This window comes from Nylanderia fulva, unplaced genomic scaffold (assembly GCF_048542155.1).
Source record: "Nylanderia fulva isolate GAGA-0341 unplaced genomic scaffold, ASM4854215v1 Scaffold25, whole genome shotgun sequence".
Classification (NCBI taxonomy): domain Eukaryota; kingdom Metazoa; phylum Arthropoda; class Insecta; order Hymenoptera; family Formicidae; genus Nylanderia; species Nylanderia fulva.
The window spans coordinates 1,819,135-1,831,736 of NW_028190314.1; the positions used below are offsets into that span (position 1 = coordinate 1,819,135).

A 12,602-nucleotide genomic window follows, 5' to 3' on the forward strand; every position below is an offset into this window, starting at 1 on the left:
TGTGTAAGCTTTTGAAACAATCTTGGAGAGCAGCATGTCTGCGGATACTGATTGCATTCTTACCGCGCATTTAGCACGCACGCATGCACGGAGGGAGAATTATACGCTGCACAATTCTCGCTCTACGTTTGTAGGAAATGGGAGTGTCTTATATTAGATATAAAACAAATTAAAGTGATGAGGCGCGGCTTATTGTTAATAACGGAAATTATTTAACTTAACGATTTGTTCGATTGATTTGCTCGATTTCTAGACTAGAACTTTTATTAATAGCACGTTGCATTGTCTTTGCAACACGATAGGAGCAAACTGTTCGACACACTGTTATTCGTATTTATAGATGGAGACAATAAAATTTGAGAGAATAAAAGAAAGAAAAGTCACAGATATAAAAAGAATGGAGGTTTCGCTTTATCGGTTTAATGAGACAGTTATGGTTTTTATTGTGATTGAATAATGTAATTAGATTTTAATGGAAAGAAGTTTAAAATGTAAGGCGGTCACATAACGATTTTGTTATCTCTTCCAAGTGTCAAATGTCACGCGGATATGCGCTGATATATTTTTGAAACTCGAAACTCTTGCTTACATCATAGGAATATGTAGATTTTTAATCTATCTAAAAATTAATATGTGATAGTGACAGATAAAACGAATAAATAAATTATTTTATAAAGTTTGAGTAGCTTTATTGTTTACTAAAAGAATTTACTTTTATATGATCTAAAGAATCTGTTACAGTATATTCTTTTATTTTTTTTTGAAATAATATATAATAAAATAGCTGACTTTTTAAGTTCGGTTTTTTATTCAGATTAATAATTTTTTGCGATAAAATTTCATTCGGTTGCAATTTTGAATTGAAATATTCGATTCAATATTATCGGCTGAAATATTAAATACCGTTAACTAACTCTCTTTCTGTGATATAGATATACGCGACGATGTAACCTGACTGAAATACAGGGCGTAATTATGTAAGCCGAGTGTGTCCGATATTAGAAGGCAGAGTATTTACTCGGCAGGTTTCGTTTTACATAGGAGGGCGGCTTTACGAATTGCCCCATATACCGAGGATATTTTTATCGATGAGTCGTTTACGTGACGTAGCCGAAGACAGATTTGACTCTAGGACCCACACGTTGTCTAGGAAAGCATGATGCTGTTAAACAGACCGTGACGTATAATTTATAAGCATAATCTTAAATTATCTTCTTTTTATTGAGTTGACAAATTATCTTTCACAAACGAAATCATCTCAACGATTATATAATCTCCTTTTTACATCACACTTAATGACTATTATGAAAAAAAACTCTAAATTTTACAATTTTATTGTTACATATTTTATTCGAAATCGTGCGATTAAAAGATGGAAACGCGTTTTTCAGAATTTGACATACTTGTTTAATGTCGTGCCACGTCCTTATTCGCAATGACTTGCGATGATGAATCATCACCTGTTCATCGAACATATGTGTATACATATATCTGTCCAATGTTTCATCGCGGCATGGCATCTGGAGCGTCAATGTGCGCCACACCCGCGTATATTATAATATTATTATCAGCCGTAGACTTTTGCGCAAGGCTGATAAGAACGTTCGTAACCAACTCGGTGATCGACCTATATGCGAACGTAAACATCGACAATAACTCGTTACGGATTCGCAGTTGTTCGACCCGCCATCAATCCGCCCATCCCGTATCGTCAATTACGTATTGTTACGAGTCGACTACTCGATCGAGCGCGATTAGTAAATTGATATATGCGCTTCTTTCTCTCTCTTGCGTTTTGTTTAACGGCGTTTCGCTTGGCGATGCATAGGCGAGTTGTGAACGAGACGCGGACTCAGCGAGTTCCTTTAACGAAGGGGAGAAAGAAAGAGCTGGTCGGGTCTCGAGCGGGAAAAGAAGAAGAAGAAGACGACGAAGAAGACGACGACGACGACGAGAAAGAGGGAAAAAACAAGTAGTACGAAGCTAAACAGAAACGATCCGCAAGGCCGGCGAAGAGCTCCGTTCTTCTTCGTACTCCACCTCGTCGTGCCAGCTCTTTCGAGATATTCCCTTCGTGTATACGGCTTTTATTCCTAATAGATTGCCTTCTTTTTGCTCGAACACTCGTACGTAAAAGTTTATGCAAGAAGCTTGTAAACAAGTTTCGACTCTTGCGCGTATTTCAAATGATGATTTATTTAGATGAGAAAGAGATATTATTTCCCATTTCAATGCGCACGTAGTGATTCGGAGATTTTATTTGGAATTATGCATATTATGCATAATTTTATGCATGCACTTTTGATATAGGAAAAGGAGTAATTGTATTGAATTATTTGTTATTTGCAACGTCTTAAGACGTTGAGTAAATTTTAATTCCTGTTATATTTTCGTGAAATTTGTCTGCATATATAATGAGTGTCTCGAACCTTGAACTATACTGATAAGTAATAAGGTTAATGCGAAGAGAATATTCTTAAACGGCAAGATCGATCGGTGAACAGAGAGGAATAATGCATAAGTATTGGTGGGACTATTTCGACAGCGCGGTCATAAAATTTCTTTTTAAGCAAGATTGTAGGCGTATAGAGGAAATATATATGAAACATCAGAGACGGGACACGATTGAATGTATTCGAGGTCATGATCGATCTGTCCTGTCCGCGTCTAGAAGTTATTTTTGCCCCTTTCAATCATGGAGCGAAATCTTCCACTTGTTCTTAATTCATTTAAAGTCGCTAGCCTCGCACGTTTAAGATTATCTTTTGTTCATGAACTGTGAACTGTGAAGTTATTTACATGAAAATTAGAATATTTTACACACACATATATATATATATATATATGTGTGTGTAATTCTTCGCTTTTTGCGATTATTAAAAATTTTAGAATGACGGAAAAATATATTTATAAGAGAGAAGAAGTTATATATAGAGATTATATAAATTTCGAATCAAATATTTGTTGTCGTAATTAAATAAATAACTATGATCCAATCGAAGCGAGACTTGATCCCGTTTCATAAAGATCAAGAACCTTTAAAATACGCTGTCGGGTTCGTGAGTGTGTTGGATCGCAACGCCAGGTATTCGAGTACTTGTATGACCTCGACTTATTGCTTTCAAGGTAGTTAAGGTATACGTGCCTCGTATGACGTTATTTCTTCAAGGTCGGAAGATGATTTCAAGAATTAAAGCGTGGTCTCCTCTCTTTTTCTTCTTTTTTACATTTCGTGTACCAAATGATTTTTGGACGCCGATTGGATATTGATTGAAATTGATTGAATTTTTAATGGACAATGTTTATGACCGTGCAACGGTATACATTTGTTACGCTGTGCGACATTATACAAATATTTATTTATTTATACAACTTTATTATTTATATGTAATTTTATATCTACGTAATATATTATTTAGATTTTATCTTAGTGAAAAGAATTTATATTTTTATTGTGCAAAAATATAAAATAAAAATTATTTATTTTTTTATTAGACATTATATAAATTATGTAAAAGAAAATCTACATTTTATTATATATAACACATAATGTCGTAAAGATATATGTAATTTTTTATTTAAATATTTTTAATGCGACATATGTAGTGTACATAATTATATGAATATTGAGATTAATAATTAATTGATAAATCACGATATGTGTGTGTGTGTGTGTGTGTGTGTGTGTGTGTGTGTGTGTGTGTACTGCGTAAATATGCGCGTAATCTTCGCTGATCTTTCTGGCCCTGAAGGATGAATTGAATTAAAGGTCAGCATGCTGACGTTTCCAGTTTGGTCGATACGTGTTGCATCTGCAGGTGCACTTTAATGAGTGACTTCCGATTCATAACGTTTGTAATTCAACGTGCATACCTTGCGATTTGTAACGGTGCTTCTTATCATTGAAAAATTCGAATCCATACGAGAATGATGAGTTATATTTGTTTTGCGTTACGAGGAAAGCTCGTTCATCATTTTCTTATCAAAGTGCTTACAAAACACTTGTGATACTCAAGCAAAAAAAAGTATAGCATGTTTATCGCGAAGTAATATAAGAGACTATATCACTATAAAACTGTTTTTATAATAGTCTGTTCAATTATGAATTTATTATTCTTATTTATGTTTTTTTATTTATTTTCTGTTACAGAATCTCACGTCTGATCGGCGGGACCGGCGAAAATATGATATGGTGACAAGATCCGCCGAAGATTCGCCATGATAGTTTCTCGCAAAGATATTCCGTGTTAACAAAACGCACTTTTCGTGATACTTGAAATTTATATTTCGCGCGTAATGCGATCCTGGAAATACTAAAAAAATATACGATGGAAATAACTAACGCAAGAAAAATGCAAGACTAACAAAATCGTACGTTTTATAAATGGCTGGCAAAATTTCGCGTACACGTGTACTGAAAATCGAAAATCTCTTCTCCCATCGGTGGCGGTGGCGATGTCTAGAAACGAGTCTTTAATCAGGACACGGAATTGCACGAGAGCTGTTAAAAAAAGGATCGTGCTGTAGTCTTAAGGGCTATTATGACGGACTACTTGGATCCACATTTCGTCCGGGCTCTCTGCCGTGATCCAGAAAGACGAACCCTCCAGGTGAGTAAATGGTGTCTGCTTCCCGATTATCTTGAAGTTTCCTCAAGAGGTTTCCTCGAATTAAGCCGAGACGCCGTCCGTTAACTTTGCAAATAAGTTTGACGAGTGTATAATCTATTTCTATTGTATAATGTGCGCATAGTGTGTGTCACAAATTAGTGAATGTGTGAATTAGGTGTATGATTGCGCGACTATCACGAACCTCGTACATTCACAACGGTGAAAAGGTTAAAGGACATGATAAGCTAGCATCTTGAGACAATGTTACTTGAACTTTTGAAATACAGCACAACTTTCTTACTTTTATGTAATCAAGATAAAGTTTTTTTTATAGATCTTTTGTAGAACAGCATTTCTTTTATATTGTTTGAAAAGTAAGAACGCAGTTTTTATGAAAAGGTTTATGTAAAATAAACATACTTTAATAATCATTTTTTAAATATAATGTTCGTGATAAATATATACTAATACAATAAAGAGAGTTTACATTTACAATAAAAAAAATAAAAATACGTCTTCATTAAAAAAGAGAAATATTGATAATTAAAACTTTTAAATTAAATGTATTTCTCTTTGTAATGTTTATATTGTAACATTAATTAAAAGAGGAAAACATGTAATACGTGATTAAAACTGTTATGTAAAATTTACTCAACGATTTAAATAATCTAATTCATTTTTTCGAATCTTAACTGATTAAATATTTGTACTCTTTATTTAAGTCACGGATGTGGATGTGAAAAATAATGAATTGACTGTCATAGTTAATTATTCTTTCAAAGCCTATTTTCCTTTTTGTTAATTAAAATAATTAATCAATCATCACGTTCGTATATTAAATATGTATGTGTAAGATACGTTTGATGTAGAAACACTATGTGGAATATTACAACTAGAAATAGTTTTTGTCAAATATTTGCTTCGTTTGAATTCTACGAAATTTGAAATCGCTATCATTCTGTAGAATATATAATATAAAAATCTGTCATTTTTAATATATCTGATTTATAACATAGATATTAATATTTTCCGAGAATATAAATGGGACATATAACACAATATTTCCTATTTCTACAACACAAGAGAAAACGTCGGATATTTCGTGCGATCGATCTTTCTATATAAGCAGTAATACAAAGAGAAACGTATAAGCGATATGTGTAAAGGCGTATCTTTGAAGAATCGTGTGCATCGTAGATCTTGTAGATAGATAATACTCTTGGAAAGTGTAACAACAATATTCTTTGCATTGCCAGCTCGTGGACAACTTGATGAATACCAAAGAAAACAAAGAGGAAAAACTTTCATTAATTATGAAGTCAGCTTGAGAAAATTTTCTATTTTCTAGTATTGAATATTTTTAATTGAGAGCAAGGATTTTTTTAATATAAAATTAATTTATACATATTTCTACTATTTATATTTTCTAATATAAAATAACATTATATAAATTTATGATTGATACATGTAGAAAATGATATCGCAGAACAGGCATCATTTTCGAGTGTTTACCTTTTTCTCTTGAAAAGATTAAAACCCGTTTTATATTGGAATCCGGAAATTAACAATTTGTCGTGCCTAGACCGTATATATCATCGACACGATGCGCACGGTCAATATACTTTCGGCTTCCTAGCGAGTTTCAACAGTATGTTACGCCATCGTTAATGATCCGTGGAGATTCTTCGTTAGTTATCCACGGCAGCTTATTCGATATTGACGTAATCCTTTTGCATTTAACGAAAAAGTTACTTTACGGAATTAAATCTTTATTCAAAGCAAGTTGATCATGAATAAAATTGCTGATAAATCAAAGCATTTGATAAATAAATTTAAATGAAAATAATTTAAAAAAGAAAATTTAAAAAAAAAACGGAAAAAGTATATTTTTTTGAATAAAATATTTTTTAATTTCGAGTTACTGTAATATATTTGATGAATGCAATTAAAGTTATACTGAAAAATTAGTTATTACCTCTCGTCTGTATTTAATTATTCAGTTCTCTGCAAAAACTCATATTCTTTATTTAAATCAGTGATATGATAAAAAACAATTATATTATTAAAGCAAAATTTTAATAGCTGTGTCTATATATTCACGTAAAAATTGATCTCCAAAATATATTTCACACGAAAAGAAAAAACAAACAAAAATGTATAAGGTTTAATGGATCAGTTACATGTAATATATATTTTCTGGAGATGCTTTATCGTGCAAACATATACATATGGTGTGAGAATTTCGGAGGTAGTCGAACTTGTGGTCGTTTTGAGGACGTTGGCGTCTCCGTAATCTATCGTACACCTTAACAGGCGAAACTTGGGTAAAAGCGATGGACGACCCTCTCTCGACCACGATAATAATTTAGATTTGCATCCACGAAATATGCTCGTGCGAATCCTCTTGAAAATTTCACGAGACACCTTAATCCACGTGCCTCGTATGCGCGAGATCTATACACGAAGGTCGTCCGGTGCTCGCTCCACTTTTCGTGTGAAAAAAGGAAGAAAGGAGGGCCTGAGTTCGTAAAGTCGAGCGAACGTCCGCTCCTCCTTTTGCGTGCGAAGCGTTCTCAGACCAAACGGCGTCTTCGAAGAGAGATACTCTCCTTTCGCATATTTATAATCTCGTTTGGACTCCCTCGAGCGTTTGTCGCGCTACAATGCGCGCCACATCTGGCAATGCTTAATTTCAGTTTTCTAAATCCCTTCGAGTTCTTACTGGGCGATACGCGGCCGTTAATTTCGTACAGTCGAGATGATAAACTTTAAATGGATATTTTAAGGAATTTGACGTACGCATAAGCTGTAGGAAATAAATGAAACGACGAATATATTTTAATATATTTTTCTTTTCGCGCGTATATATATCTTTAATATTTGTAGTATCAGTATATAGCACAAATGCATTGATATATTTGATAAAATCAGGTATGCAAAGGGCTAATAAGAGCCAGGCACAGATATCAGACGCGACAAAATTGCTTTTACATTATTTTGAACGTTTGGTTCTTCTTTTGGACGATCTTCAACATAATTAATAAAAAGGAGAGAGCCGAAACGTTTAAAATAATTAAAAAATAATTTTGTCGCGTCTTATATCAGCCTGGCTCTTAATCCTTTTCATACCTAATTTTTTTTTATATAGAGTCTATATACAATTTATTATTTTGCCATATTTTAATTTTTCTCGAAGCTTTTTCAATTTTAATCTTGCATGTGTGCAATTAAAAATACAAAATTACAAAATTATGTTGTGCAAAATTCAAATTATTGTAAAAACAATTTTGCAGGAATACTCGTATTTATTAAACTATGCTACATAATTTGTTCGCAGCATCCGTAATTGTATATAAAAATATGTAATTATCGTGAAGATGTAAATTTAAAAAGACAACAATTAAATGACATTTCGGAGCTAGTTGAGGGAAATTAGCATGCACATGCACTCTAAAGACGGATTCGGATCGGTGCGCCGTAACGTTCGTGTGTATAACGCTGATTGCGGTCGACATTTACAAACAACCCAGACGAAACGGCGCCGACGAGAGCTGGAAACGTGCACGCCCGCGTCTTGTCGAGATAGATAGATAGATAGATACTATAGGGAGGTTCGATTAGCGATCTAGCGTGAAATTGTGCTACGGAGACGTCGCGACGACCCCCCGGGCGTATGTAAGAGAGATGTTATGTAGAACCTTGTGTGAGACATAGATTATTAGATTTGTGCGATAATTCAGTATACCCTCAAAGTTGCCGCCGTAAGTGTTATCGCGGTTTAATCGATATATGAAGATCGATGTTGCGCAAGTTTAATTTCGCATCTCGATTCTTAGAGATTGATATTCTCAAGTTTAAAAATATTAATAGCAGATGTTTTAAAATATAACATTTTGCTTATATATGATTTTAATTATTTGCAAAAAAAAACCAGTTATTTTTAATTATGTATATTTTAAATTATATGTCGACAGACATTTTTCGTCCGATCTAATTCTTATAGAAAATGACCATCCTTAATTTGTATTTTATGATTGGACTAGATGCATATATATTTACCGAATGGTCTCTATCCAGAATGATATGAAGAATAAATTGCGGAAGTTGTAAAGTTTCAAAGGCAGCTCGCGCAGAACATGAAATGTATAGAAATAGCGTTCGGTAGATGTACGGTTTATTTACACCATTTATTTATTGGCGGAGATTTATAGATCAACTTTACGGTTCAATTTGCGTCACATTGTTACTAATTCCTCACTGACGATTTCTGCTCCATGCTCTACATCAATAAGCACACAGATTACATTAGCGATGATAACGGTATGATATGAGGCTCGCGACGATTGCTTTAGCTCGCGTCCCGATCGCGGTCTACAATTTACCGCCACGTGCGTGAGCTAAGCTTAATACGCGACGATTAGGAAATACGTGTGAGAATGTGTGCGCGCGTGTGGGTATATGTAATCTTTTTGCCGATCAGTCTTGTATCAGTCTGTTTCCCGTTGTTCCAGGACCTGCAGATCATATACTATGGCCTACTGGGTCTGGAGGCGTTGCGTCCGTGCAGAGATTCCGTTCTCCGCGGATTTTGCAAGATCGTACGTTATGAAAGACACCATGCGAATCATGTCCTCTATTAGTAAGTACCGCATTGTGTGTATCCTAATCTGTGGTCTATTGCGGAGAAGACCTCGGGTTGCGTCAACCATGTTTTTTTAGTTATTTTTCTACGAAATATATGGTACACAAATATATCTATATATTTATTTCTACAATCACACATTTATTGCGATTTTAAAAATTAAGATTATTTCGGAAAAATCGAAGCTTATAGAGAAGTGGAGGATAATTTACGGTGATGTGGTGTGTGTTTTTCGTATAACTATGGAACGTACTTTATTTATCGGAATAATCTAGAAAAGTTGCCATTTATTGATTCTTTATTTGTCAGCATTTATTTTCTATTCTATATTCTAAAATTACAACTGCACTTTTTTGATTCGAATAGAAATATATTTAAATGTAAGACAATATCTTTTTATTTTAAAAACTGAAAGCATTTATATATTAATTTTTACTTGATAATGTTATTAAGTTTCTCTCTGAATCGAGTGATCTTAAATAATTGTAGAAAATGTTAAAAATTTACATATATACATTTATAATAATCGAGAACAAAATTAAATGATTATATATGCATTTAAACATTTATTTTTAAGAGATTTTGTAAGAAAATTTTTGCATAAAATTAAAAATTTTTTTTATTTTATACAATACTTTTATATTATTGAAAATTTTCGAGAGCAGATTTTAAGTAGAATACATATCTTAAAATTTAATATGCAAATTAATACTTAAGATTTTCAAAAAATTATATGGAAATATTAATTTGTAATTTTTCAAGAAGAACACTATAAAATTTTGAAAAAAAAGATATGTCAAGGAAGAATTCTAATCATAATTAAAAACTGTTTACTTTTATAATGAAATTTTTTATTCCATCATCGATGTATCATATTTTGACATATATGTCATCGTATCAGTATGTGAAATATATTTTTTGCGATGGTATCATGCGAAACAAATGCATTTTATATCTTTAGAAGATGTAATTTCAATCTCTAGTAGAAATCTTCTTTATCGGTAGCTTGATAATGTAGTAAACTTTTCTTATCGAATCGCGATATTCTCGTGTACCAGAAGAGTAAACTGCAGAGTAACTTGCAGTTTCTTGGAACTTGTTATAATATCAAAGATGTCAGCACATATTGCATTTTCGCGCGTGAAAAAAGTCGTTCGTGAGAAGCAGGAGCTCTCTCAATGCGAAATTAAACGTGTAATTAGTAAATTAATCGACTCTTATTATTAATTATTATATATTTAGTGAGTATTCGATATACGCTTATACAGTAACACACTTTATGTGACTTTACATCACTTAAGTAAGATTCTTTCTTGTTTGATTTAATACATTTGATTTAGGTTAAATTTCTTCAATGAAAATCAAAATGGTGCATTATTTTTTCAGCACTGGCGAATTGGCCACAAGTTGGTACATACTTCTTTCCGGTTCCGTGTTCATCGATGGATCCATGTTTCTTCCCCGATCAAGGTAGGATCATATATAGATTTGATACAGGGATATGTATATTTTTATCTCACGGAACAATAATTTTTGTTCCGTATGGAATAACGTTATTTCTTGCTCGCACATTGTTTCCTCCTGACCTTAGTTTCGAAACGTTAAAGATATGAGAAAGTAAAATATGCCGAACTTTCTCTTAATGTATGCTCATTTAACTGAAACCTTTTAATTACTCGTCGTAACTCTAATCCCATAATTATGCGCGAAAGCCGAAAGAGAGGAAAGGTCGGATATTTTTACGCGCGTATTTCACGGAATATTTCCATAAAACGGAGACATTTGTAACCCGATATGTAATGGGAGCATGGGAAAACATTTCGTGGAAGATCTATTTTCCATACTATATCCGCGTATACAAATGGACATTTGTGGCGTACAAACTGGTCGCGTATTTTATTGCGGCCGCATCTTTTCCGCATATGCCACGTATGCGTTTCTCGTGGCATCCTTCCAGAGCGATGCGACATATCGCGGCTGTCCCTTTTTTTTAACTTTTCAATATCATAGCGAATGTGTTTTGCGTGAAGAATCCGTCGAGATGGAAATCGATCGGAATACATGCATTGTGTGAATACCGGGTGTGCTGGAATTTTTTTCTTAAATTTTTACACTGAAAAAAATTTATTCAATTTTATTAAGTATTTATTTTAATTCCAAAAAAAAACTAATAATATTGATTTGATGTGAAAAATATTTAGGTATTTGATATAAGAAAATTCTTTCCAAAATAAATTAATATTTATTTGTATCAAGAAATATCAAAGAAATGATTTTTTCGGCAGTATTGAAATAAATATTTATTAATTTAGTCATCTTTTTCAGTGTAATAAAGTCTTTAAGAGAAAAAAAGATCGAATTTAAGATCCTTTGTCTTTATTGACAAATAATCTGTTTGTCGAGAAAAATACTTATTTTAAATCACAAGACTGCTTTCTATAGAATTTTGCATGAATTAATCGAAATATATATGAATGAGAAATTATCAGAACTCGCAGTTAGATATGTACAATTATATCTGAATAATTTGATGTATAGGAAAGATAGGTAGAAGAACTACTTCTCAACAAAATAATTTTGCGACGTTTATTCAGTTACGGTTATGTAATGATAAACGGGTAACATATTGGATTAAAATTGTTATCTACATTGCACATTCTTGTAGTTTCAAATTTTTATTACACGAGAGAGACACACGCGACACGTTTCATTACTTAATTATTTTCCCACGTTAAATTCAACAACAACAACAACAGTTTTAATGAAAGTAAAGTTTATAATAAAAGCTTATGATGTAGTATTAAGGGTGTTTATTATAACGTAACACGGTAGTTAAAATGAGTTAATGCTTGTGTAATTCGTGCGACGTTATTTCGGGACACGCTGTATATCATCCGCAGACTGAAAGCGATCATAAATTGGCCTCTCTGTCAGGGTTACGGTCACAATTTTCTCTCTCAGACGCGGAAATTCTCATTAATCGTACACGTTGTTTTACAAGGATATAGCAAGCGGATCAATCAAAGGATGCTTTTTTTTTAGTTTTTGCTTCCTTTATTTATTCAAGGCGACAGCGACCTCGCATTTATAAGAAAGCAGATTAATCTTCTCCCTTTTTTATGCAGATAAACGGTAAACATTATTGAATTTTTATATATATATATATATTTCAAGAGACTAAATTTTTTTTTATAAATTTATAAAATAAATAAGAAAAATTAAAAAAAAAAAAAATCTCCAATTATATATTTAAAGAAGCAAGTCGTATAGAAAATTCGGATTTTAAACCCGATGAATAATAAGGACTGGCGCAAAGTCTGGGAATCGATACCTATATTGTTTAAAAAGAA

At 32.7% G+C, this 12,602-nt stretch overlaps 1 protein-coding gene across 3 annotated transcripts in view; it reads left to right on the forward strand.

The window, feature by feature from the left end:
- LOC114940708 (rap guanine nucleotide exchange factor 2) overlaps positions 1-12,602 on the forward strand; it is a 124,019-nt gene that overhangs the window by 21,833 nt on the left and 89,584 nt on the right. For all 3 annotated transcript variants that reach the window (XM_085483453.1, XM_085483458.1, XM_029315442.2), the window contains exons 2-4: positions 4,151-4,610; positions 9,122-9,249; positions 10,639-10,722. In XM_085483453.1, coding sequence (XP_085339579.1) covers positions 4,542-4,610; positions 9,122-9,249; positions 10,639-10,722 — 281 coding nt within the window. In that variant the 5' untranslated portion in view covers positions 4,151-4,541. The remainder of the gene's footprint in view (positions 1-4,150; positions 4,611-9,121; positions 9,250-10,638; positions 10,723-12,602) is intronic.